Source organism: Rhopilema esculentum, chromosome 11, assembly GCF_057945365.1.
Source record: "Rhopilema esculentum isolate cy_ngs chromosome 11, ASM5794536v1, whole genome shotgun sequence".
NCBI classification, from domain to species: domain Eukaryota; kingdom Metazoa; phylum Cnidaria; class Scyphozoa; order Rhizostomeae; family Rhizostomatidae; genus Rhopilema; species Rhopilema esculentum.
Genome location: NC_142825.1, coordinates 9,692,878 through 9,717,782, shown reverse-complemented (window position 1 = coordinate 9,717,782; position 24,905 = coordinate 9,692,878). Strand labels below are relative to the sequence as shown.

General features: G+C 37.0%; 1 protein-coding gene and 1 long non-coding RNA gene across 2 annotated transcripts in view; one reads left to right on the top strand and one right to left on the bottom strand.

Annotated features, from left to right (window-relative positions):
* Window positions 1-964: 964 nt before the first annotated feature.
* LOC135693606 (WD repeat-containing protein 47) lies at window positions 965-18,809 on the top strand. The gene is made up of 9 exons (XM_089111582.1): window positions 965-2,860; window positions 4,027-4,417; window positions 5,219-5,444; window positions 13,004-13,190; window positions 14,784-14,942; window positions 15,572-15,839; window positions 16,911-17,167; window positions 17,301-17,543; window positions 18,107-18,809. Exons 1-9 carry the CDS (start codon window positions 1,366-1,368, stop codon window positions 18,436-18,438), a joined length of 3,558 nt encoding a protein of 1,185 aa, XP_088967708.1. The 5' UTR covers window positions 965-1,365; the 3' UTR covers window positions 18,439-18,809.
* Window positions 7,403-24,905, bottom strand: part of LOC148958984 (uncharacterized) — a 29,994-nt gene continuing 12,491 nt past the window's right edge. Inside the window, exon 4 of the long non-coding RNA XR_016144333.1 lies at window positions 7,403-14,236. This is a non-coding gene — a long non-coding RNA (uncharacterized LOC148958984). The remainder of the gene's footprint in view (window positions 14,237-24,905) is intronic.

Below are 24,905 nucleotides of genomic sequence, written 5' to 3'. Positions count from 1 at the left end.
TTGCAATCAGTGCAAACCCCAGGTATCTTAGCCATCCAAGTGTAGCGAGGAAATTGCCTGAATTTTGAACACGTGTATAGGCCATGACGGAGAAATCACAAACAGTTAGACGATAATATACACAATCAATAATAACATTTCAAAACAGCAACAAAGCAAACAGAAGCTACAAAACCTGAATAGAAACATAGTCATTTATCTCTTGTAAACGGAGTCACTATCTCATGTTTTGTCTGGACAGTAAAACAAAAAAGTTTTATTAGGCTCTTTATCTTTGTTTTAGTTAAATTAAGTGAGCTTCTGCTAGATGCCCAGAGCATCACAGGGCAACTGATATATTATTACTGAATGTTTTATCTTCGACAAGATCAAATTACGAAATTTACAGCAATGCTGACATTTACAGGAGATGTTTTGTTTTTGGTTCTGGGAATTTCGATTTGTTTTAAGTTTTGGTAAGAGAGTCTTTCCGATGGTTATACGAGAATTACAATACATGAATTCTATATCGAACTGACGAGGAAAATTCACATTTTTTTAACAAAGCAGGAATATGGGATAGCCGCAAAAAAACATTTTCACAAATCCCAAAATTCAATACTGCACATTTTGGAAATCAATACTGTACGTTTTTAAATTAATACTGCAAAAAGTGTGAAATACTGCACACTAAAATAGGCCCTGATATGGAAATTAATAAGAGGTCAGGTTAACTTTCCATATCAATTCACTAAAGCATTATCAGTAAAATTATGTTCAGGCGAACGAACCATCAGCTTCAAGGATCAGAAATTTATTGCAAGACTGGGTCATAAAATTTCCTCGTTTAGACACATGCTCGTAATTTTTCTCTAAGGTAAACCCTTGGAATCCTGGATGTTTCAGAGAGCCCCCCTATATCCATCCAAATACAATTCTTTTCAATAACAATTAAGTAACCGTTACCTGCGGCTTGTCCCCATGTGGTAACGTGCCATTTTGAATTTTTTATTTACGTTTCTTTGTTACAACATGGCGGATGCATCGTAACTGCCTGTTTAGACACAAGTATAGGTTTTGGCTTCAAGGAGATTGTTGTTTTGCTCGAATGGTTTTATAAACCAACTAGTATTTGCGGAAAAGTGGAATAGCTAAGTGTACACATATAAGTACTGGATTTTCTTTATAAGTTCGTGATGTTTTCATTGTCCTAACATGGATGTTATATCGCTGTTTTGCAACGGAAAGAGTGCTGGTCAATGCATAATATGTAAATGCATTTCCATTATCGTTTATGCAAATTTAAAACGGTTTTTATTGCAACATGTTGGTGGCATACTTCTTCGGTAATTTATTCAGATATTTTAGTTACCCGACATTAAAGTTATGAAGATGAATGAAGCAAAAATCAGGATCCGCGAAGAAGAGCTTCTGAAGCTTGTGCTTGACTTCCTAAAATCCCGAAATCTATTTGTATCTATGCGTACATTGGAAAAAGAGAGCGGTGTTGTTAACAGCCCCTACACAGACGACATACTGTTCCTAAGGGAACTCATTCTTGATGGTGACTGGGACGAAGTTTTGATGTTTGCGCAGCCGTTTGATGGGTTGGCCGACTTTAATGCCAAACAGTTCAAGTATTTGATACTGAAACAGAAATTTCTCGAACTGTTATCGCTAAAGTCTCATGTTGTTGGGAGACAGGGTACAAACTCTATTGAAGAAGTCATGAAGACATTGAAATTACTGGAGGAGACCTGCCCCTCAAAAGAAGAATACAGCAATCTGTGTTGGTTGCTTACTGTGCCAAATTTGAGTGAGAGGAGTGAGTTCAAGGACTGGACACTAGACAATTCACGACTAAAATGCTTCAATGCTGTTTTAGAGGTAATAGGCAAGGTTTTAAGACCACATAAAAGAGCCAAAAAACAAAACAGCGTGGCAAGTAAAGACAGACTTCTGCAGCTTATTGTTAAAGGGTTGTTTTATGAGACATCTATAGAATATTGTCAAGGAAAAGCAACTTCTCCCAATTTCAATGGCTCAAGTGAGTTGTCTGTAAGAACAAATTTATTACAGGGAATAGCAGATGATTACTCTGCCAATCTGCTTTCATGGATCAAAAGTTTAAAAAATGATGTATTTACTCAACCATTTGAACAAGTTTCAGTTGAGATTGTACTTGAAAAGAGTTCCAAAGCTGAGAAGAACTTGAGGCACAGTATTGATGTTCCTAAAAAGACAAAAAATGATGAAGATATAGTTTTCAGAAGTTTGGTCAGTCTTGACTTAGAAAATAGGCAGAATGGGGTGTCAAAGTTATCGAGGCAGTCCCCTTCTACCTCTACTCATTTTCCACAATATCCAAGCAGTGGTCTCCAACTTAAAAGGAAAGTAGAGCACCAAAATAAAACTGATATGACAACATCCGATAAGGATGTGACTGAAAAAACTGAACCAGATCTTATGTTTGTGTTACAAGGTTCTAAGAATGTTCCAGATAATCAGCCTAGAAACGGTAGTAAAGAGTTTTGTTTTTCACAAAGAGACAAAAATAAAGAAATTGGTGGTAGTCAAGAGCAAGATGCTGCCTTTGGGAAGAAATTTGATGCTATTTCAATGATGAAAAATGAAACTGATCTTTTGAAAAATAGCATCTTAAGCAAAGAAAGGACACTGTCAGTTGAAAAAGCTGTTGAAGAAGAATCTTTTAAAAGGACTCAAGAATCAACAGAGGATGACATCCACAAAAAGGAAGAGAAGAAAAGAAGAGAATCTGTAATGAAGAAACTTGAGGAATATGAAAACAGGAAGAAGAAAATGCAGATGCAACTAGAACAAATGAGTCAAGGTCTCACAAAAAGTGATGCAGTTTTTGATGGTAAAGAGACCAATATTTATATCTGCATATATAAAAGGCCTGGCCATTTGAGAAGAGCCTTAGCTCTTGCTCCCCTCCAGGCTCTCCTCAAATGCTGGAAGGGAGCTACTGATTATTCTCCTAAATTTCTCTAAAAACCAAATTGCTCTCCTTGAAATCAATATTTCTTTTTTCTTTTCTTATTCATCTACAAACAGCTAGCTAGAAATTAGTAGGAGAGCTGTTTACAACTCCCCTGCTAAAAGTCTTATGGCCAGGCCTAATAAAAGTATTTTACAAACAAAGTTTGCCTTTGTGAACAGAAAGTTATCTTTTTTGGACGCTCTATTATGCTGAAACCAAGCAAAACCATTGATAGGAGCTCATATTTATTATTTGAAGATAGAGTAATTCGAGTGCAAAACCAACATTTGAAAGTAAATATGGCAGAATTTCTGTAGGATTTCAGTCTTTATTCTCTGAGGTTGGCTTTTATAAAAGAATATTGTCTCATTTCACTCGATTTTCTTCCATGCTGAATACCAGAAAGTCAACCTTATAGAGCAAAATTAAAATAGATAAAACAAAATTAATTACTAAGCTTATTTGAATCAGTTTATAAATGTTGTTACATCTTGAAGAAGACCTTTTGAAGGCATTAAGTGGTGGTAAACAGAGAGGGTATACCCAAACATACAAAAATCTGCTGATTCATCATTTTCTTGTTGCAATAACAGATGCAATAACAGTTGTCAATAACAGATGCGGATGTTACATGAAACTACAGCGATTGTGCTGGAACCAAATGTCCCCCTAAAGAGAAGTCCTATTTACCATGACTCATGCCTTTAAGGGGGCAGCTATTGCAAAATGTTTAATATTAAGAAGGAGTGCAAGTTATGCCATTTTGCTCTTTCTTTATGACCTTTGATGCTTATAACTTAGGGCCTTCTTGTGTGTTTCTTTGACAGCACAAGGCCTGAATTTCTTTTGCATCATTGCAAGAACAGGCTTCATTTGACTAAAAATGTGTAAAGGGCTTTATTTTGAAAAAGTATCCCACTTTTCAATTTTAATAAAAGCCTGGCTAATTATCTAAATTGATTTGGCAATACCTTTTTCTTTTTTTGTATACACTATCAATAGAAACTTTATACATGTACAAATTTGTTTTTATTTGCTTTTAGAAAAGGGACCTGAAGCCCCACCTGTTGTCAAAGCAGAAGATCCATTACAAGAAAAAGAATTGTCTTTGCACCGACATTATGTTGCTGCAAAAGACTTTGTCACAGACTACAATACTGCTGTCAAAGAAGAAAAACCAGAATCTTCCATGAAAAAACTTTCAGGTGAAGAGGTTACTGATGAAACATATAAGACTAAAGATATTTTGCAGAAACCACTACTTCAGTCAAGAAATGATAAGCAGTTAATTGTAAAGGTGGAAAGTAATTCACAAAACAATGTCAAGTCCCCAGAAGAGGAGAAAATCAAGCCAGCTACCATTGAATCTAAAACACCAAAAAATATTGGGTATGTTGTCAGCCTTTCGGATGGATCTGGAAAAATAAGCACAAGGTTTGTAGTCTGAGTCATTCATGATTTAAAGCTTTCTGATTAAGGTAGCAGAAAAGTAATGACAATAAAGGCATTGCCAATAAAGATTGTTTTCAGTTGCAAAAATTGTTTTAGTTATGGTAGAATGTGGTGCATTTCATACATATTTTGACCAAACTTTACAGCCATTAGTAATCTATAATCACTTGCAGATAATATTAATTTAACCTTTTATTTTTGGAAATTTAGTGGTCAGCCAGGGGGTATAAATGCGGTTTGTTTTTATAAGCTCTTCTACCTATTTAGTGAAAACATTTCTGAAACTAATTTCTAATTCCAGTGTAAGATGAGGATAAGATGAGATCAACAGTTCAGCTGATTGATATCTTTTTATCCAAGTAAAAAGTTATTATAAGATGCAATAACCAAGATAGCTAAGTACATTACAAATTTCAAGCTACCCGTTTAAATTAGCAGAGATACTCAGTGCCATTGGAGCAAAATTCGTATTGGGGGGAGGGCTGCCCATTGTATTCCTTCTCAGTCAGTACGCTGTTATAAAGGAAATATACTACAGTTTGACAGTTATTGGGGGGGGCCTTAATGCAATAATAAATTTCTAAATTGAATATAGTTGCTAGGGTCTACGGACCCTTAATAGCCAACAAGTCAAGGGACCTCTTCAAAATTAACAAAATGTTAGCGAGGCTCCAGGACTCATTTATATTGTCTTAGAATGATCATATTATCACAGAAGGTTTAACTCAAGTTTCTTAAAGCCTTTAGTTTTAAATTAGTTCTCAAAGCTCTGTTATTTTGCAGTACACCAAAGGCAAAGAAACGCAGCAAAACAGAGACACCCCCACTTGGGGCATCTCCAGTGAAGCCATTAGTTACTGGCCATAACACACCAAAAGCCGTACCAAAAAAGAGCATTCGCACAGATACCAATCAATCTCGTCTGATGAAAGATATGCCTGGAGATGAGCATGAAGCTGGTCAAATAGCTGTCAAAGAAGCCCATATGGAAGGAGATGTTTCTTTCGAGGTATGTTTAAAAGTCATTGGTTTGCAAACTTTTGTGGATTATGTCTGTTTCTGTCAGTCCAAAAGAGTTATGGCATTTAAGCTGAGCTTGTTTCAAAACAAACAATTTTATCAGCACATCAAATGATTTTTTTGCAGGTGACACTTGGTAAGAAATTAGAAACTACCATGTTGTTTGTATCTCTTTCAATATGGTTGATAGATGAATGGGGTTGATAGATGAGTTTGAAAAGTACTTTTGTCTATTGCCTGCCAAAAACTCCAAGCCAAAATAGCATTTTAAGTGTGAAAATTGAATGAATTGAGGAAAGAAGAAATTACCATTTTTAGCTATTTTGCTGTAAAGTTTAGTAATTTAGTGAATCATAAAGTTCTGAAAATCACGCTACCATTTTATCTGAACCAAAGTTTTGCTGGTACAGAATTAAGAGCTTACTTTAAAAAACATTCAAAAACATACTGAAGCTTTTCGTCTTACAATCTTTAGAGGATAAAACATCAGAATATTGATCGAAAAATTCTAAGCTATGAACTTTATGTTCCCAGTTGTTGATCGAAGTAGGCCAATCAGATCCTCGAGAAACCGACTGTAGAGGTTGCTAAATCAGTGCTGAATCAATCTATCAATTTATAAGTCGGTCGAAAAGCTAAAGTATGTTTTAAGATGTTTGTTTTTTCGAAGCCATAGATAGAAATTATCCAAACCTGTTTCAAAACACCAAGGTGGCACGGAAAGACGGGATTGCGAATAGTTTTGAATATACTCAACACATTGGTATAAGGGGACCTGACATATTCGCAAAGCTGCTCCAGTAAATCGAAGGTGTAATAATAGCTAACTATTTTGCAAATTTGGTTCCCTTTTGGCCTAATTATTGTCCACAATGCGCATTAATGAGTTATCATTTAACAGCTCAGGTTGGCACCAGGAGACCAGTTACCTACTGCAAGACCTCAAAACGTCTTTTTATACCAATAAACATGTCTTTTTATAGAAACCGCCTGTAGGAAACCGATCTCTATATATGACCCCCCGTTTACACTGTGTCGGACATCTCGATGGTGCAAGATAAATGCAGTCACGTGACCTAAATCATGCACAGAACGCCCAAAACGAAGCCATTTCTGTACAGAATTTCGAGCGGCGAAACAGAAGTTAGGAGCGGAGAAGCGGATGTGGCTCTGGCACCCAGGGTACTCTTTCAGACGAAGTCCGAAGATATTGTCAAAACAAATGATGCAAAATTAGTTTTAATAATTCATTATTTGAAACAAAATGACGCTGAAATAGCGAAAAAGTAACGAAAGGCTGACAAGGATGCCAATTTTACGTGGACTGACAAAGACACTGTACTTGTAGCACGTGTATTTATCGACAACAAGGCAGCCAAGATGGCGAAAGGTCTTGATTTGGAGACAGTGAAAACTGAATGGGATGAAATTGCCAATCGCTTTCGAACAAAATACGATGTGATAAATTTATCCGTTTACACTGTACCATATAGCTATTCGAACTAATCTAATCCACTCTCCTAGATGAACTAATTTTGTTCGGATAGCCGCTTTCGAATTCGTGCGGGTAGCGTGGGTCTAGTGTAAACGCGACGCCTGGCTGAACTAATTTTGATGCGGATGACATTTGTCCGGCACAGTGTAAAGGGGGTCTATGATGACCAGAAAATTGAGAAGCCATAGTACTGACGATCCTCTACCTTGAGAAACTACTTGAAAATACTGCTTTGCAATGTGGGATGAAAATAGTCTTCTTAAGACAATTAGGTATAATTTCTGGTTCAACCATAGTCTATGGTTCAACTGATGTGGATAAAAAGAAGAAAACCTTGCGACTAAGGTGTTCTGTTTTCTTTTCGCTATGTTGCCTTTATGTATGCTATTTTTCTTCCTAAAAAGAGGCTCTTTAAAATGCGTGTATGGCCGGGAGACCTTTTTTACTGCTGGACTGCTGGACCTCATGATGTTGTTTTTGTGCCAATATAAATTGATAACTTATAAATTTGCTCACCGCAATATCACAAACCTAGAGAGTAAAACGCCAGAAATACACTGTGTTTATAGCCCAGACACTTTGATACAACTAAATAAACGAAGCATACTAGGCCCTAACCTAACCTAAAGCCTTACGACGAGTGACAGAGTTTCGTTCAAATAGTTTCTTGTGTCTCCATCTAACTGACTCAACTTAAACTTCTACTTGTATATATGTACAAATGGAGTCTAAAATTAGCGATACACGACGATTATGGTAACTAGCCGATAACAAGTAAAAGGAAGGGCTAAGTAGAAGGGAAAGGGCTGTGCACCACAATAGAAAAAACTGTTTTTGGAAAATTCTAGGTTTTGCCTTGGGATGTCTAGGTGAAGGCAATTTCTTGTTTAATAGTTAGATATTTGGGATCTAGTGACAAGTCTTCCTTTCAGATTGACGGAAAGCGCAAGAAATTTCTTGTTGAATAGTTAGATATTTGAGATCTAGTGACAAGTCTTCCTTTCAGATTGTCGGGGCAGAGACCATTAATTATTTTGTAAATCATAACTGCCCTGTCAAATTTCATCAAATTTGAGACCGAAAGCCAATTGCAGCTCCACCCGTCCTTTATCTTGAGCCTTCTATTAGCGTGCGCGCTCTGTTTTCTAAACGCTGAAGATGATCGAGCTTTGTGTTTGACAATTTTCCCCATAGTTCATCATTTTATCTCAAATTACTCTCAAGCAGTGCCTTATAGACCTGATCTGGTTTCGATTGCAGGAGTATGTTCTTTAGTATCCACAGGGACGAGAGAGCATTTTTTATTTTACCTTTAAGGTTTTTATATTGCTCATTCCATATAAGGTTTTCGTCGACGGAAATTCCAAGGCATTTCACCTTTTGAGCTCGTTTGATTGGCTCTTCATTTACATTTACTTCTAGTGGACCAAGGATACGGTTGGTTTGTCGTTTATGACCAATAACATTATATTCTGTTTTATCAGCATTCAAACTAAGCTTATTCTGACTTATTCTGATCGCAATATTGTCGATCTCAGCTTTTAGATCATTACAGAGATCGTAAATAGCTTCGGAAGCACAGGTGACACTGGTATCGTCCGCATACATGTTTGAGGTGCATTTTTTGAGGCACTGCTTGATCGTGCCCAAATTTTTCCAGTAACCTCGAGAATACAGATAGCACGGATACAGGCCTATAATTACCCATTTCACTTTAAGAACCAGGCTTGAAAATAAAGGTTACCCTCGCTATTTTCCATGTATCTGGAAAAATACCGTTTTTGAATGAGGAGTTGAATATAGCAGCTAGTGGCTTGCATAAAATTTCTGCTGCGTCTTTCACAAACTGAACTAAAATCTTATCAAAACCCGCAGATTTATTGCATTTCAATTTTTTTTATTTCAATCTGAAGGTCTGAAAATCTGAAGGTCTGGTTGAAATTCAAAATATGGGGCTGTGGATGCATCTTCATCAGCGAAGTATTTTAGTGGGTTATCAAATTCTTTAGTTATGATTTTTTTGCAAGTTTAGGGCCTATCTGCAATCCCCTTCTGCTTTTCAATTAGTTGACCCTCATACATGAAGGATCTGGGAGTTGTGGAGCACTGACTTTGTTTAAAACTTTGTCAATCGTTTCCCAATTCTTCTTGGAGCTATTTGAATTTTCATCAATCAAATTGCAGTAGTAGCTTTCGACAGCTCTTCGGAGTTCAGTGGTCACCCTGCTAACATGAGACAATGCTATGACGCGGGACATATAACGTACAAACGAGAGGTATGCCACAGCTAATGATATGCAACAAGGAACATAGAGAAAATCCTAACAATGAATGGGCTAAGGGGTATCTAACAAAATGGCGTATCTATACTTGTGACAGCAACTATTTGATGTAATATTTTCACCGCGAGGCGATGCGAGATACGAAGTCCATAATGCCGTGCCATGCTATCAGTTGCAGGTTAAGGGGGGTCCAAGGGGGCCACGATCCCCAGGCCCTGCATTTGTGGTAGCCGGAAGGGGCCCCGCATCTAAGAAAAAATTAAAATTGTAGGGAACAGGGGCCCTGCAAATGTTTTCGGCTCCAAGCCCCGCAGTTCCTAAAACCACTGTTGAATGCTATATGTCTAAATAAAAAAGGTTCTTCTTTGTGAGGATTTACTCGTCATTTTCTGAGGATTTACAAGATTGAGCATATTACCTAATAGATTGTCTGCATTAAAAGTGATAATTCGCACTATTTCTAATCAGCAAGAAAATATATGCCCATTTATCTAGTTACCTCTCCCCCTCGAAGATGTAGGATCCGTATTTATGCGAAAAAGGGTTAGGGGGTTATTGCCTTCCCGTCAGAAAATGTAAGCCCCCTTTCTCCTGAAAAAATAATCCTCATGTCTTTTCTAAAAACGGGGTTTGTTCAATCGGGACTCAATTGATGTACAAGACTGAATTTAATCCCCACCCTACCAAGTTTCGAGCGGTCAAAAATTACCCACCATCAAACCTCGCGGTGTCAGTCCCTTACTTGGAAATTTTGATGCAACCCACATTTCGTATACAAGATATACTAAAAATCGTTTTGATTTCATTATTTGAAAATAGAATTGATTGAATTAGCCATTACCAACGATAAAGTGCAAAAAAATTCAACACAGATAGTGCAGACATCTCGTCTTAAAAATCAATTCGAAGGCAGTGTATTCTAGGCTGAGGGTTGAAAAGAAATGAATTTATTCTTCGCGTTAAAGCGTGGGTAGTTCCCTAGAAAGAGTTGTTTTCTTGAAAAAATTTGCAATTGCAGCATTTTCGTGGCTTTGAAACTCAAACAATGTTTTCTAGTTTAATGTGTAGCTCTTTATGACCTTCCAATGTATATAGGACGGTAAGAACTAAATCAACCATTTTTTCGTTTTTCAACTTTGAATTTAGCTTAGAGTTTGATGTTTTTATTTTTAAGATTATTACCATACTAACAAAAAGAGAGGTGTTTGGCTATAATCAGACGCTCTTGCTAAATCAAAAAGCATCTGTCTTTTATAAAGATTGTTTCCAAATTATATGTACATCTACTAGCCTGTGTTTACAAAAGAGTTTTGCGTTCTGTTTATGGAACCCAGTGAACAAATCATCAACATATCTCATCTACTGCGCGATTAAAAGATTTACAGTCTTGTGGTCAATGGTCCTATTGCGCCTTGTCAATTGGCTGAATGTCGAACTGCTGATGCGTTGCGATCACGAATGGCTGTCCAAGGACAGGCTTTGTTTTCTTTGTTTGTCGAAGTAAATCCGGCTCTGTGCATGACAGGTACTCTTCGCAGCTTTGAACATTACCTCATGCTTCGTGCTCAAAGCATACCCGAAAACTCGTGCAGCTAACCTCAGTTCCCTATAACTGCACGAAATCCTTGAATTAGGCCAATGACCTGACAAGCATATGCCCTGGACTTATCTTCATTGCTTTGCATTAACACCGTGGAAGGACATTGATGTTGTGGTAGCCGGCTTGCTGGTTCTCAAGGCTTCACCTCATGCTCCATAGAGTTGCCAAAAGTCATCAGGTTTGACCACTTGACTGCATCTGTTTACACCTTTGCTTAGGCCATAAGCCTTGCTCGACAAACTCCACAATGGCTTAGTGCATTGGCTGTGAGTAGTTTAGCTTAGAAGACAAGTAGCTATACCCAACAAAATGCTAGCCGCGAATTCGCAGCTGGAAATAGGTGCTAAAATTTTTTTTGTTAACTTCCTCATCTAGCTCAATTTCGATGTTTTCATCATAAAAAGTGGTATTGTCCGTACAAATAGCTTTAGATTTCAAAAAACTAAACCGTATACATGTGCATTAAGTCTCTAAAATGCTTGTTCTTTAGGCTTTGTTTTTCTGCAGTATTTTGCGGTCATATCTTGAAATGCAATCATGATTGCTGCTATAAACAAAAATTTCATTTTAATCTTTGAACGCCTAGCACAATGTTATCTTTTCTAGCTCTTTACTGCTCATAGATTGAGCTGTTGACTCGAGGCCAGTGCATTCATTTGATATCTCCGGGGTCTTAGCGAATCATTTTTGCAACAATGTCCATATATCTGCAGCCAAATTTCAATCCCACCATATCATTTAGCTAGAACGGCATAATTTATAGCTTCAACAAGCACCCGAGAGAAGTAGTACTGCTTCTAGTAAATCAATTCTATTAGATATCCCAACTTGCTTTGCAATATCTGTTAATCCTATATAGGCATTAATGTATAGGCGTATTGGCAATATACGTAGTTTATCTCCAAAAGCCTCCTTGCTTTTCTGTTCTCATTCACTAGGGAAACTGGTATGAAAGTAGGGATAGGTCATTTTTGGGCGTATATTTTTATTAGTGAATGCTGAATCAGATGTACTGTTTTTCAGTAATGTGTTTGGCATCTGTCACAAGTTTTTTGTTATATACTATAAGGTTTGTTTTGGGGAAAGTGGAATTAGATAGACGAGAGTTGGCCGCTGGACTCTATAGCTCTATTTCCCCTGATTTCGGGAGTGGGCCTAATGCGCCAATAGGAACCACTTTATTCCGGCCCTGAAAGCGAGAAACAATCCGAGAAATCTTAAGGTCGCTACTCGCCTTTTCAGTATATTAAACTTTTTGTTCTGCTCAAACTGAAAAAATAGACACTTTTTTGTAAGAATATAGTTTCTAAGAATAATGAGGCTCAAAACTGCTTAACATTGAGGTTAAATTAAGAATAAATTAAGCATAGTATCCCCATTTAATGTTCGCTAAGAGTGCAATTTTTGTTTATCTGAGTTTTCCGCATAGGTTTTAAACTTCACATAGCTTTCTTAACTATTAAATGACGTTACTTGAATTCTGAGCCAAATGTCAAATTTATGCAAAAAGAAACCCTTTATGTCATATGCAATGGTGTAAATTGCGAATAACTTAGGAATACACGTAGGCTCAATATCAAAAATATTTTATTAATAGTTTCTATAAGAGGTGTTCCTATACCACGAATGTCTGTACTCGGTAGCTTAAGTGTTTTAACTTTCCGGAACAGTGGGTCACTTCATTCAAATAACGACCTAAGCCGTTTGTTTTTTAATGGAATCTCAAAAACGAAACCTGCAAAATACCGTTTGCTTACGATTACCTGCAATAGGTAAACTTTTTTTTGAAAATGAGCTGGTTTACCTAAAAGACGCATGATGTAAAAATGCCGTAAAAATGCCTATATTCAAACATGATGACCACATTTTGATTGATGATTGATTGAATGATTGACTGACTGACTGATTGATTGATTGTAATGATTGATGTCCGTGCAAAAACAGAAATCAAACTCCAGTGCCGTTGCCATTGCTCGAGGCTCTCGTCTTTCACTGGGCGATTAAATTTATTCCGTTCTTCTAAACAGGTTCTCAGCTCCAAACTCTCGCTAATCTTCAGATATTGCTACTTTTTCATCAAAGTCATCAGAAACAATTCATAGCCATTCTATTGATCATGGCTTGTTTTGTAATCTTGTGTATTATGTTAGTGTTGTTGTTGCTCTTTATAGGGAAAAGAAAATGCTCCAGGAGATGGCGACTTTTCAAGAAAGGGGCCGATGATAAACGGTGTAAGGAGAACCTTAGCAAACCAGCCACAGCCCGCAGCAGAACCCATAGAGGCCTTACAAACGAAGCGCAGTGATCAGAAGAGTGTTATATCAAAGACCCCCGGAAACACGAAGTCAAAAACAGATGGTATAATTACACATTAGTTCATATATCTTATCAACCAATTTTTGTTAGGGGGAGGGGGGAGATTACGACGAGGTCAAAACTCTCTGATCATCACATCCCTGTTCTTACAATCTAAGAGCATGCGCAATAATGACGAAGTCTGATGCGCAAGAGATTTTGAATAAGTGTCCTGGGATCAATGTCAAAATTTTGAATAATCGCCCCGGAATTAACGTCAAAATTTTGAATAAGTGCCCTGGAATTAATGTCAAAATTTTTAATAAGTTCTCCGGGGTCAATGTCAAAATTTTGAATAATCGCCCCGGGATTAACGTCAAAATTTTGAATAAGTGCCCTGGAATTAATGTCAAAATTTTGAATAATCGCCCCGGGATTAAGTACCCTGGGATTAATGTCAAAATTTTGAATAAGTTACCAGAGCATTTATTTTATGATTTACCGGATTTATTAGAGCTTGTGGGTTTTGTGGATGTTGATAATCCTTCAATGTTATCACTATTATAAACATTTAAGAGGAAAGACTGCCTAAAACGTTCCAAAATAACTTCATCACCGACAAGGAATCATATAAATATGAGGCAAAACAAAAGCTAAACTACAAAATAGTCCAATTCAATAAAAAGTGGCGAAGCTATACTTTGCAAATAACTGGAGCACGAATGTTGAATAAAACTTAACCGTTTTAAATATATTCCAGTCTATAAAACATTTACTAAGCAAGAAAAACTTGATTTTCTTTCCAACTACAAAATTCTAACATTTTAGTTACTGCTTTACTATATTTTTTCGATATATTTTTTTCTTGGATGTCTAGTTGAATAACATTTAAAACCTTTATTACGTGGGCTAAACTAGGTAAGCCCTGCTTCATCTGGGTTGCTCATAATACGTATTTTTATCATCATTACTGATACCTGAATTGAATTGAATTGAATTGAATTGAATTGAATTGAAGGTAAGATAAACTTCAAATACCTTTTAGCTCATTCTTGTTAAGCAATTTGAATTTTGCTGAAAGGCCTCCCATTGTGTACCATAGAAAGTTCCTGTTGAATATATAGAAAGTATAGGCCTTAAAAGTTGACAGTATCATTCATCCTTTTATTTAGTATTTTTATGCACAAATAAAGCTATTTGCAAACTAAGATATCTATAATGACTACATACCGTTTTAAGATTGATAACCGCCAATTTTTAGCAGATCTTCCAGGGAGTTTTATTTGAGAGTGTAGCCCCTAAAGTGTATCTTAAGTGTTTTTTTTAAACGATCTAGCGCTGGTAGCCCACGATTTTCAAACCGTACATTCCATATTTTCAGTAATGAAAGATTTTGTGGGAGCCTGCAGGCACCGCGGAGTGTTGAGAAAAGGGGGGGGGTCTAAAAAGGTGCGGGGACTAACACCGAATACAAAAAGGGCTTTAGTGGTGGTTCACTTCTTAATATCTTGCATTTTTTGCAAAAGTTAGTCATTGATCATGATAGATTTAATGTTGAAGTACCTTAACTGTTTTTTTTGAGAGACAACCTATCAGTTTAAAGTTTTTAAGTAGTCCTTTATGTGTTTGCATAAACGTCACTTTAATCTTAATCAGGCGATAATACTGCGAAGGCATTGGAATCAAAGGGTCAGGAAACAAAGCCACTTATGAAGCAAACCGAAATTGTACCCCCTAACAAGGGGCCAGGTCCCAAAATCAAGATGCGTGATGGGACAAAGGTTTTAGTAACAGAATTGCTAAAAAGTAGAGAAGGTATGTGTTATTCAGTCTTATGCGACTTAATGCAAAAAGGAATCGAACATATTTGTAATAGGATTATGAAAGCTTTGGAATAATAAATCTTAAAAAAAAGTAAGGATGAGCTATTGGTCAAGATCGAAAAAATATTTTGGAAAAACAAAATTTGCAGTGATAATCCAGGGCAGTCATGATGCTTCGAGTCAATGACATTGCACATTGCCTCTTTTTCGGTACAGCATCAATGCGAAATTCACCTGAAGATGTTCTAGAGTCCAGGTTTTAGCTTTCCCTGAAAATTTTTATCACTTATTCTATCAAGGCCAAACTGTATTCTGTGACTACAGTTGGTCATATATTTATATATCCTTGTCGTCATTGTCTAAATATGTGTTAATAGGTATGGTTTGATGTAAATCTAGTTTAGTTTATAGTTTCACTTAGGTTATAGTGTTTGCTTGAAAGACCGGGATGTGCTATTAAGGTAATATCTCTTGTCGCCTGATTTTTGTTACTACAATTTGACTGGTAAAAAAGTCGTTTCTCGTGCTAAATCAAAGCATTTTTTTTTAATAAAAGCTATTTCTATACGAATATTTTTTATATTGTGTCCTATCTTAGTTCTATCTCAATTACACCCTCAGAGATAAAGAACGCTACAGCAAATAACCAAAAATGCGACACGGTAGACCAGGAAGAAAGCGCGCAGACGACATGCAATAAAGAAGATGTGGAACTTAGGGAATCTAATACAACACTCCAGTTTTCACCAGTTTCCGTTTTAGAAGATGCACAGGCCATCAGAGCTGTCTGTTTTCATCCAGATGGCAAACTTTTTGCAGTTGGGTCAAATTCAAAGATTCTTAGAATATGCACAGCTAAAACCTTCCAACCGGTTATTTCTAACGAAAGGTGAGAAGCTTCTCCGTTCTGCACGATAATTACTTTAATGTCGTGACGTAGAAAGCTACTTCCTTCACGGATAAGAGACAACGAGTCACGAGAAGTGATTTTAAATGCTAAAAAAATTTATTCAACTAGGCATCCAAGAAAAAAATATATCGAAAAAACATAGTAAAGCAGTAACTAACATGTTTGAATTTTGTAGTTGGAAAGAAAATCAAGTTTTTCTTGCTCAGTAAATGTTTTATAGACTGGAATAGAGTTTTGTCCAAAATATGTTTTTCCTTTGAGATTTTGGAAGATATTCATTTGGGCGTTCGATTAAAAACGGTGATCGCTATCGGAAGAACATAGAAAAATATTTTGGTATCAATTAACATTTGGTATCATTTAAAAAGGTCTTAGATTATTGCAGATAAGTTAACTAGGGCTAAAAAATTATAATGAAAGGACAGCATAATAGCGTTTATACTGGTGCCAATTGTGTAGTGTTATGGATCACAGTGTTACTTTGACTTCCTATGTAACCGATAAGAAATAAGGTAGTGTTTTTGTGATTCGTGCGATGTTACGCATTCAATGCAATGTGGATTTCTTTTTTGATTTGGTGCTACCTAGCATCAGGAGGTAGCTTTCAGGGCACTAAGAGCAGTGCTTATCGAACAGTATTTTGGTCCTTTCTCTCTTTGTGATTAAACCTCGTGATTCCTTCCTGTGCATTGAATTAAAGAGTGCTGGCAACTCTCCTTACTCTAAGTGAAATTTTCGTCATTTCAGGGATTTGAACTACATGTCCTTGGATTTGAAATCTGTCCCCACCCCCCCCCCCCTAACCACTACTGAGCCCTCCTTGTTGGATCTATGGCATGTAGATTAGATCAATTGGAAAACTGTTAATCAGATCTTGCAGCTAACAGTCCATAAAGCCACTTTCCTTATTGCTGATTTTGTCAGTATTCTAATTGTAAAACAGGATCGCCTGAACCTGGAACCTAACAACAAGGCGTCACTGTTGTCTATTCTACAAATTTTAGCGGTTATTCGCTTCATTCATATTTCATCATCTCGATCGATTTTCAGCGAGGGTGTTCCCCAACCTTCCACCGTTTTCAAGAGAAACAAGTACCACAAAGGTTCAATATACTGTGTTACATGGAATCCACTGGGTGACATCATTGCTACTGGTTCTAACGATAAAAGCATCAAAGTATTGCGGTTTGATCCCGACAACTGTGTCCAGGATGGCAGTGAGAGCGAGCTTAATATCCATAATGGTACTGTTAGAGAGCTGTCCTTTGCACCTGACAAGCCAGCCATACTGATTTCTGGTGGAGCAGGTATATAACTTACAATTTTTAAAAGTTTATAAGTAGCTGACTGCGCTTCTCATTTAACGATTGTTACTTAATCAAAGCTGTTGTTCATAAGATGTTCGAATGCTTTTTGAATCAGGAATATCGTCTCTTGTAGGCGATGGTGCTGTGCAAATAACCGACTGCGCAACATGTCAGACTATTGGCTCGCTTCGAGGGCATACCGGCAACGTGATGTCAGTTTTTGCAGGTGATGGTGATATCGTTGCCACTGGTTCAACTGACAATACCCTTAGGTTATGGGACCTCAGATCACACAGATGTATCGATGTTATTTTGGTTGGAGACAGTAGCCCGGCATCCGTGGCACTAAGCTGTAACGGATCATACCTAGCATCAGGTAAGGACTTGCCATTCTGCACTAACAACTTCTTCAGAAAATTTAGGCCGCCACAAGAATCCTAGTTTATACCAGCCAAAAGGTACCACTCTACAGATTCTCGGGTTAAAGCTAACTCTTTTCCCAGAAAAGGTCCTTAAGCTTTGTTAATTTTTCTCGAATGCCTTTTGTTTTCTTGTTGTTTTGTTTTTACCTTCTTCACAATCTTCAATATTTGTGACTGTCATGTTTTCGACACTTCTTCCTTATGACAATTTGGGTTTGGAGTTCAATAAAGAACGAAAGAACGAAATGTCCAATAAACAAGAAACTTATAGGAGTTCAATAAAGAACGAAGCCACCACAAAGCAACTTTGAGAGAAATATTCCCCGATTACAAACTGTTTTGATACTTTATAAAGAAGAGAGTGTATTGAGATGGAAAGTCGTCTTGACCGGGGCCCGGTGCTTTTCACAGAATTAACGGTTTTCTTTCAGATGGCTTTCCGTAAATCACCAGGGAAAAATTTCCCTCTGATGTCCTCATGCTGCTTGTATCATTTGTGTTCCTTTTTATTTCGCAGGGCAAGAAGATGGTTGCATCCTCCTTTACGATATATCCGCGGGACGGACATTACAGTCTTTTAGACTGCATCAAGAAGATTGCAGGAGCGTTCGATTTTCACCCGACTCCAAGTACTTACTCACAGGCTCGTACGATACAGATGTTTCTATATTACACACTGAAGGTGATTTAGAGTCGATCGTGCCTCGGCATTACAAGGTTGCTTGCCACAAGGATAAAGTAATACAATGCCGATGGCATCCAAATAGGTATGCGTTCTTAAGTTCAAGCGCAGACAGGACAGCTGTTCTCTGGAGCTCAGGCCAGAAAAGAAACCTATTTTTTTCGTGACTGCCCTTTACACAAGACTAAACAAGACAAACAACAACAACGAAACGACTTTTAATGAAATGACGGCCTACTAGAAACATATTTTTTTGTGTCCTAAAAGTCCATTCATTGGTCTTGTGTTCATTTGCACGCTAGTCCCCAGAGATCTTTTCAATTCCGAAAGCTCAAATTTGTCGTTAGAAAGCTAATATGTTTAGAGTAAATGTTTCAATTGAAATTATTGCAAATAGTTTTATAAAGTTAGGTTCCTGTCAAGTAGACCGGTATTGTGTTTAGATAAAAATACCCTTGTCTTTTCATCGAAACAATATAATATTGTTTCGCATGACTATTGTTTATCGAATCGATTTGATTACAGTATGGTTGAAAGAGTTTTTCAGGTGTTTCCTTCTTGTTGGGTAGTCTTTGCAACTATATAGTGTGAGAAGCTGTCAATTGATACCAATAAATAGATTGCTTATTTATAGCTTTGAAGATAAACAAATGAGGAGTGTTGTACCACTATATTCTCCCAATTTATATAATGCCAATCAAACCTCGAAGTATTTAAGTAGGTCGCTTTGAAACTTTGAGCAGTCGCCATTTAACTTTGTCATGTTGCAATAATCTTGTTTTGATAGATAAACTTACTTCCGTAACAAAATGGATACTCTGCTGTGAGTAGGGCAATGTTTAAAGTTAAAGTACTATGAGCGAAAGTGCTCATGGGTAGAGCAATGTTAGAAGGTAAAGTTCCGTGAGCGAAATTTCTCATTGGTAGAGCAATATCTTCAAGGGATCCATAATGCAGCTTTTCATTTCAAAGGTAATGGGTGTGATGTAAACGTCGTTCCCGGTTGGTGGGCTTTGTCGGTGTAAAAAGTAAGTAAATTCTTCCCCCGCTTACACTGACCAACTTACACTGACGTTCTGACATAGTAGCGTGTTGGGCAATAGAGCTCCATAATGGAGCAACGTCATACAGAAAAAATTTGTGGACAGAGTTTTTTACTCTGACCACCTGATACGAGAGAATGCCATGAAATACCTCTACAAATTCAAAACCAATTAAAGCTGGTGCAATTAACTGAGACATAGCAAGCGGCCTGGTTCATGAGCCTGTGCTCATGTAGCCACCATATCTCAGCCAATTTTAAACACATTTACGTTTTAGATACATGTTTATGGTCTGTTCAAAATTATCCAACCTTCTAGCAAATGCAAGGTGCGATCCAACCACCTTATACAAAGCTTTTTTTGAATTGTTTTATAATGATTAAATGCTCTTGCGCAACCAGCATGCTTTGCGACAATATTTTCAAAACCGGCCTAATGTCGTACTGCATGAAAATTCAAAACACAATCAATTTCTCAAGATAGCTGCCGCTAAGCATGCCGGTTGCGCAAGGGCCTTTAAGTTGTTCTCTTGAAAAATTCTTAAAACAGATTTATGGCATCGTCGCTTTGAAACTCTAAAGCAATATACGAGAGACGAACAATACACAAGATGCAGTCATTGTCTGTTTCTGTGCTTAGTCAGTTCGTACTCCTTGAGTGGTTAATGCTTTACCTATCTCTCTCTCTCTCTCTTTCTCTCTCTCCCCTCCTCTCTCTTTCTGGTAGTTGATCTACCATCCATTTGCTTACACTTCTCAAATAGGTCATCCGTTGTCTGCCCCTGCTCCGTTTTCCTTCGATTCTTCCTATATGGGCACCTAAAAGACAATCCCCTTTTCGTAATATTGACGGCCACATTTTAGGGGGCTTTCAGAATTCAGTGTTATTCTTGATGACAGAACATTACTAATAACAGCGAGTAATGTTTTCTTTTAAAAATTTTGATTTGTTAAGAATCTCTTGTGAGAAATCTAAGATGGATATCCGCGAGAAATATACAATACCAAAGTGCCCAGGTACGTACTTTTATGTGTTTAGGACGTGATCGGTCGGGCCATGAGCTCAAAAACTATTGAGGTGTCGTCTCTAGGTATTTTTGGATCTCAAATGTTTTTTGATGTATCAAATATATAGGTTGTATTTCAGTCTCGTGTTTTATGATCTGCACTGTACGATCTTTGATTTTCTGGCAGCAGCCCTTCAACGAGATACATGTTGAGTCATATAGCGGAAGAGAACAGTGGAATGATAAATATTTTGATAAAATTTTCTTCTTTAAATTTCCCCCTTTATTTCGTTAGGCACCTGCTTGTATAAAATATTCCACCTAGTTGGGGAAGATACAATTGGAATATAATCTTTATAAATGATTTTTAAAAGAGGCTTTATGATAGGTACAGCTTATTGATAAAGGAAATGAATATATTAAAGAAAAGACTGGAATAGATAAAGCCAAAACCAAGCCAAGCCAAGACTTAACAGATAAAGCCAAGACTTAACAGTGCACTGTTATTATCACGAGTTTTACTTGTTTCTTTTACTATAGTACTGTGGTGTAATGTTTACCACACATTTTGAGCAAAATATTTTACTATTCTCGAGCACGAGATGTGTACCAGGCATCTTGTTTTCAAACAGCTTTCCGGGGGGCTGTAAATGCATTGGTTAACAGATGCTCCAATAGCTTTTTTCAATGAAGATTCGTATTTAACTATTTTTACGACTTTTTTACTGTACCATTGATGGGCATCAACTAAACTGTCCCAGTTTGTTCGGATCCATGTTAATAAGTAGTAGCAGATTAATTTATGTATTAAGTAAATTATGCAGTAGGCCTGGTATTAAATTATGCAGGACTTAACGACCCTTGCCCCATCTTCGAACAACGGGATTTACTCCTTTATTATTAATCTACACAAGGCAAGTCAGGTAGGGTCATTGTTCACTACGCGATAGTATTCAGTGAAAATCGTCCTAAGTTGAGTCTTTGTTGTTTTGTAAACATCATTCAAGTCTGGTCAAGTTTGAAATATGGACATGAATCTGATGGCTTTATTTTGTCATAAATTTGAGAATTTTTTTTAAATTTACATTTATTTCACTTTTGTTACCCACAGTACCTAATCTTTGGGGAGGCCCCTGTCCAATATTGATTTTAATAAAATCTTGTATGTTCTGAAAATTAAAAGTTCACATTTTCTAGTGTTTCACGAACCTTTAAAAACCCGTCTTGATTAGACAAGCGATTTAAATAGTAATAAGCAAATATATTATAACCATGCGTAGCATTAGAATTGTAAGGCAAAGGCCCTTAGGTTTTCTATAATTTACTTATTGCTCGTAATTGTTTTCTCTCAAATCAAGAATTATTGGGCTTTGCCCTTTGTAAACTTGTATATATTCAATATAAAAGATCTGTGAACAGATCCTTGAGGAAATCCTAGAAAAGTCTCCCATCATATGCAGATTAAACCTATATTCTATGTTCGCTATCGAGACAACGAAGTAACGCACAGTCCAAAAGCTGATTTCACAATTAACTATTCGGGGGTATGCAATCAAACACTTTTGAATGATCCACCGTATATTCCTTTCTTTCTAGTTCTTAAATATTGATTGGAGAGTACATGTATTCATCAATTGATCCTTCAGGTTTTTAAATATATTTATTAATCTCAGTTTAAATGGTATTGGTTTTACCAAACCAAACAATTAGACTCCCGTGCAAAGTCAGGGAGCATGATGTTTTTTTAGATTATTTATGGTTAGATTAAAATTATTAAAGAAAACCCGAAAATTCTTTTTGAACATTTTGCGCAATCTGCAAATGCGATTGTTTTATATTTCCTAATTTATTCTTCTCAGAAAGACTGTTTTCTTCTTTTATTTTCATCCTCAGTATCTATAATTTTAACCTCTCTATTCAATGTATTATGTGCGATATGCTGCAGTGTTTACGTTTTACGCTTTAAATTTACTCGTTTTTTGAAGAACGTCAATATGGTTTTCAATAAATTTTTTCCACGTGAACATAACTTTCAGGGAAGGGCCAAGATAAAGTAAATGTAGGGGGGGCTTTGATCCTCGCTATTATATAGAACATAACGGTTCTCGTATTTACCTTTTGCAAATTAGTGTATCTTAAAAAAATTGTGGGAGGACTCAAGCCCCCTAGCCCCTCCCCTCCCTTGCTTTAAAGTGTTCATCAACAATCAAAGATTGCGACAACGATTTGTTACAATTAGCGCGTAAGACATGGTAAAACCAAGTAAACCTAATTATGAGCGGCCATTTGTCCAGAAAACCAGTTAATTTGTTATTTTTTTATTTATTCGTGTTTCATATTCGGCAGAATCGCTATCTTTTCTTTTAGCTTTCTTTTATGAGGTTTTTTGGCTTCCTCCAGTAAAGGAAAAGCTCCTGAAATTTTGTTCATCATATTGCTGGAAATGTCCGCAGTTCTCCACAGAGGCGTAGCTAGCGGTGAGTGTAGGGAGATTTGTCACTGCTCGATTCCTTTATGTGTAAGTAAGTCGGTAAATCGCCCATTGGCAGGTGCAAGAGCACTTCAATTTTTCTGCATCCATGTCTTCGTTGGTTTATTGTACTCCTGATGACCCTCCTACCCCCGAGTCTGTATGGTAGAGCTACGCCGCTGGTTCTCCGTTCACAGGCACTGTGGAGCAGGGGGACTGGGGGCTTTAGCCAAAAGCGTGGAGAATTAAGAAATAGACCACAAGTCAAGCCTCTTTAATTCGGTTCTAGCGATCTTTTGTTTTGCCCCTGACATACGCAACAGCTTTTTCAGAAAGGCACTAAAACAAGCTTAGAATCAGTTTTCTTCGTCGTTCTCGACCGCATGGTCATATGGGCTCTGTTGTGGGTTCTTACGGGCTTTCATAGTCTTTTATTATGTTTTCTGCAGCTTCTCTTTCACCACTTTACAAATAAGAATGATCTTATCTTGGTTGTATGACACAGACGTCATAAAGTGCGATGTACGTATAGCTGAAGCACAATCTTTAAACCACGAGTCTGACCACACGATTAGAACGATAACTATTTCACGCTTCCTTTGTTATTAACTTGGATTTGTTATTAACCGTGGACCTTGCTATGCAGAATTCAGAGAGACAACCTCCTTTTATGTCAACAAAATTTTAATATATATTCATAACCAAAATCACTTTTACATCACCGCGTGTTCCAATCTCTCTACTCACTACTCCAATATAATCCGATTTATTGCTGACGTGCTGGGTTGTAATTCTCTGCGCACGCTGCTGCGCAGTACCATATGACGCAAACCTTACTTTACAACATCTTTGCCTAACCATTTGAATTTAGATTCAAATTAAATTTTTACTGTGTAGCCGTAGTCGAGGCTCGTAAGAGAATACTTCATGTGGCTTACTCTCAGAAAGATCTATTACAGAATAACAAAACATACAGCACAGCGGAATATAAGCGAATATAGTCTAACAAGCAATTGTACAGTAACGGGGGTATAACCCTACAACTGTCAAACTTAAATGCAGTAGTGTGTTGATACTGAAATTTTGCCGCAGTATAATTGGTTCTAGTATGTGGCCCAGATAGAAACAATGAAAGAAATAAAGTTGTTTCGTTTTACTTCGTAAACATGACCTGGAGGGCCGCGGCCCCTCTCAAAAACCTATAGATACGAAATATTTTTTCAAATACCCTGTGCATTTTGTGAGATGTTTTTGAATAACATTAGGATATCGATATGAAATAAAGCATTAGGCCATGTAAAATAAATTAGTTGATACTCATCAGAATTTCGCCGAAAAAATCAGTCTCTACTTTTGCAAAGACTCTTGAGAGAGTTACCCAAACCTATACGACTCCCTCATATCCAAAAATTCGTTAATAACAATTTATTCAACTCTCTGTAAAGTCAATTCGAAAGCCCTATTGAATGTTGGTTTGTATCCTATCCTGGAAAGTATCGAGAAGTTACTTCAAGAATCCCGCAAGGATCTTTCTTAGGTCCACTTCTATTTATACCTTTTTTGCTTCTAATATCCCGAAAAATATTTTTCCTCTTTTCCAGCTGTTCAGTACCTGAAAAGTTTTTATCATTTGCGTTATGCAAATTCTAAAGCACAAAATAGATTATTTACAGAACCTTAAAAAAGAGCCATTTTCATCATTAGAAAAGTTAAGCAGAAAGATCATTGATCAATAAAATATTGAACATTAATAGCTTAATATCGATCGACAGATGCAGTGTGGTTAGAAACATGTGTAGTATTTATAGTCATCTATCTAGTTTAACCTTCTGGAGGAATGTCACAAATGTTGGTTTCTGCCTTAGATTCAAAGTTTTCCATGGGAGTATCCCCCTGGATACCTCTAGTACAGTGGGTCTTGGGGACATGTCTGTTAGTGTGACCCTAAGTATTCTCTTTCCGAGAAAAAGACTTTAAAATAATATTTTGTTTTGTTCCATGTAGGATTAGAATTTCTTTAATCGCTCCCAAGAAACAAGTTAAGCGAAAATGGTAAATGTTGCATCTGGTGTCATGACATTCCCCTCTAGAGTACCAAATGACCACCACGCTCCA

Coding starts and splice junctions, on each gene's coding strand:
- LOC135693606 (XM_089111582.1), top strand. CDS start 1,366: ATGAAGATGAATGAAGCAAAAATCAGGATCCGCGAAGAAGAGCTTCTG. Junction 5,445..13,003: donor AAGGAGATGTTTCTTTCGAG/GTATGTTTAAAA, acceptor TGCTCTTTATAG/GGAAAAGAAAATGCTCCAGG. Junction 15,840..16,910: donor CCGGTTATTTCTAACGAAAG/GTGAGAAGCTTC, acceptor ATCGATTTTCAG/CGAGGGTGTTCCCCAACCTT.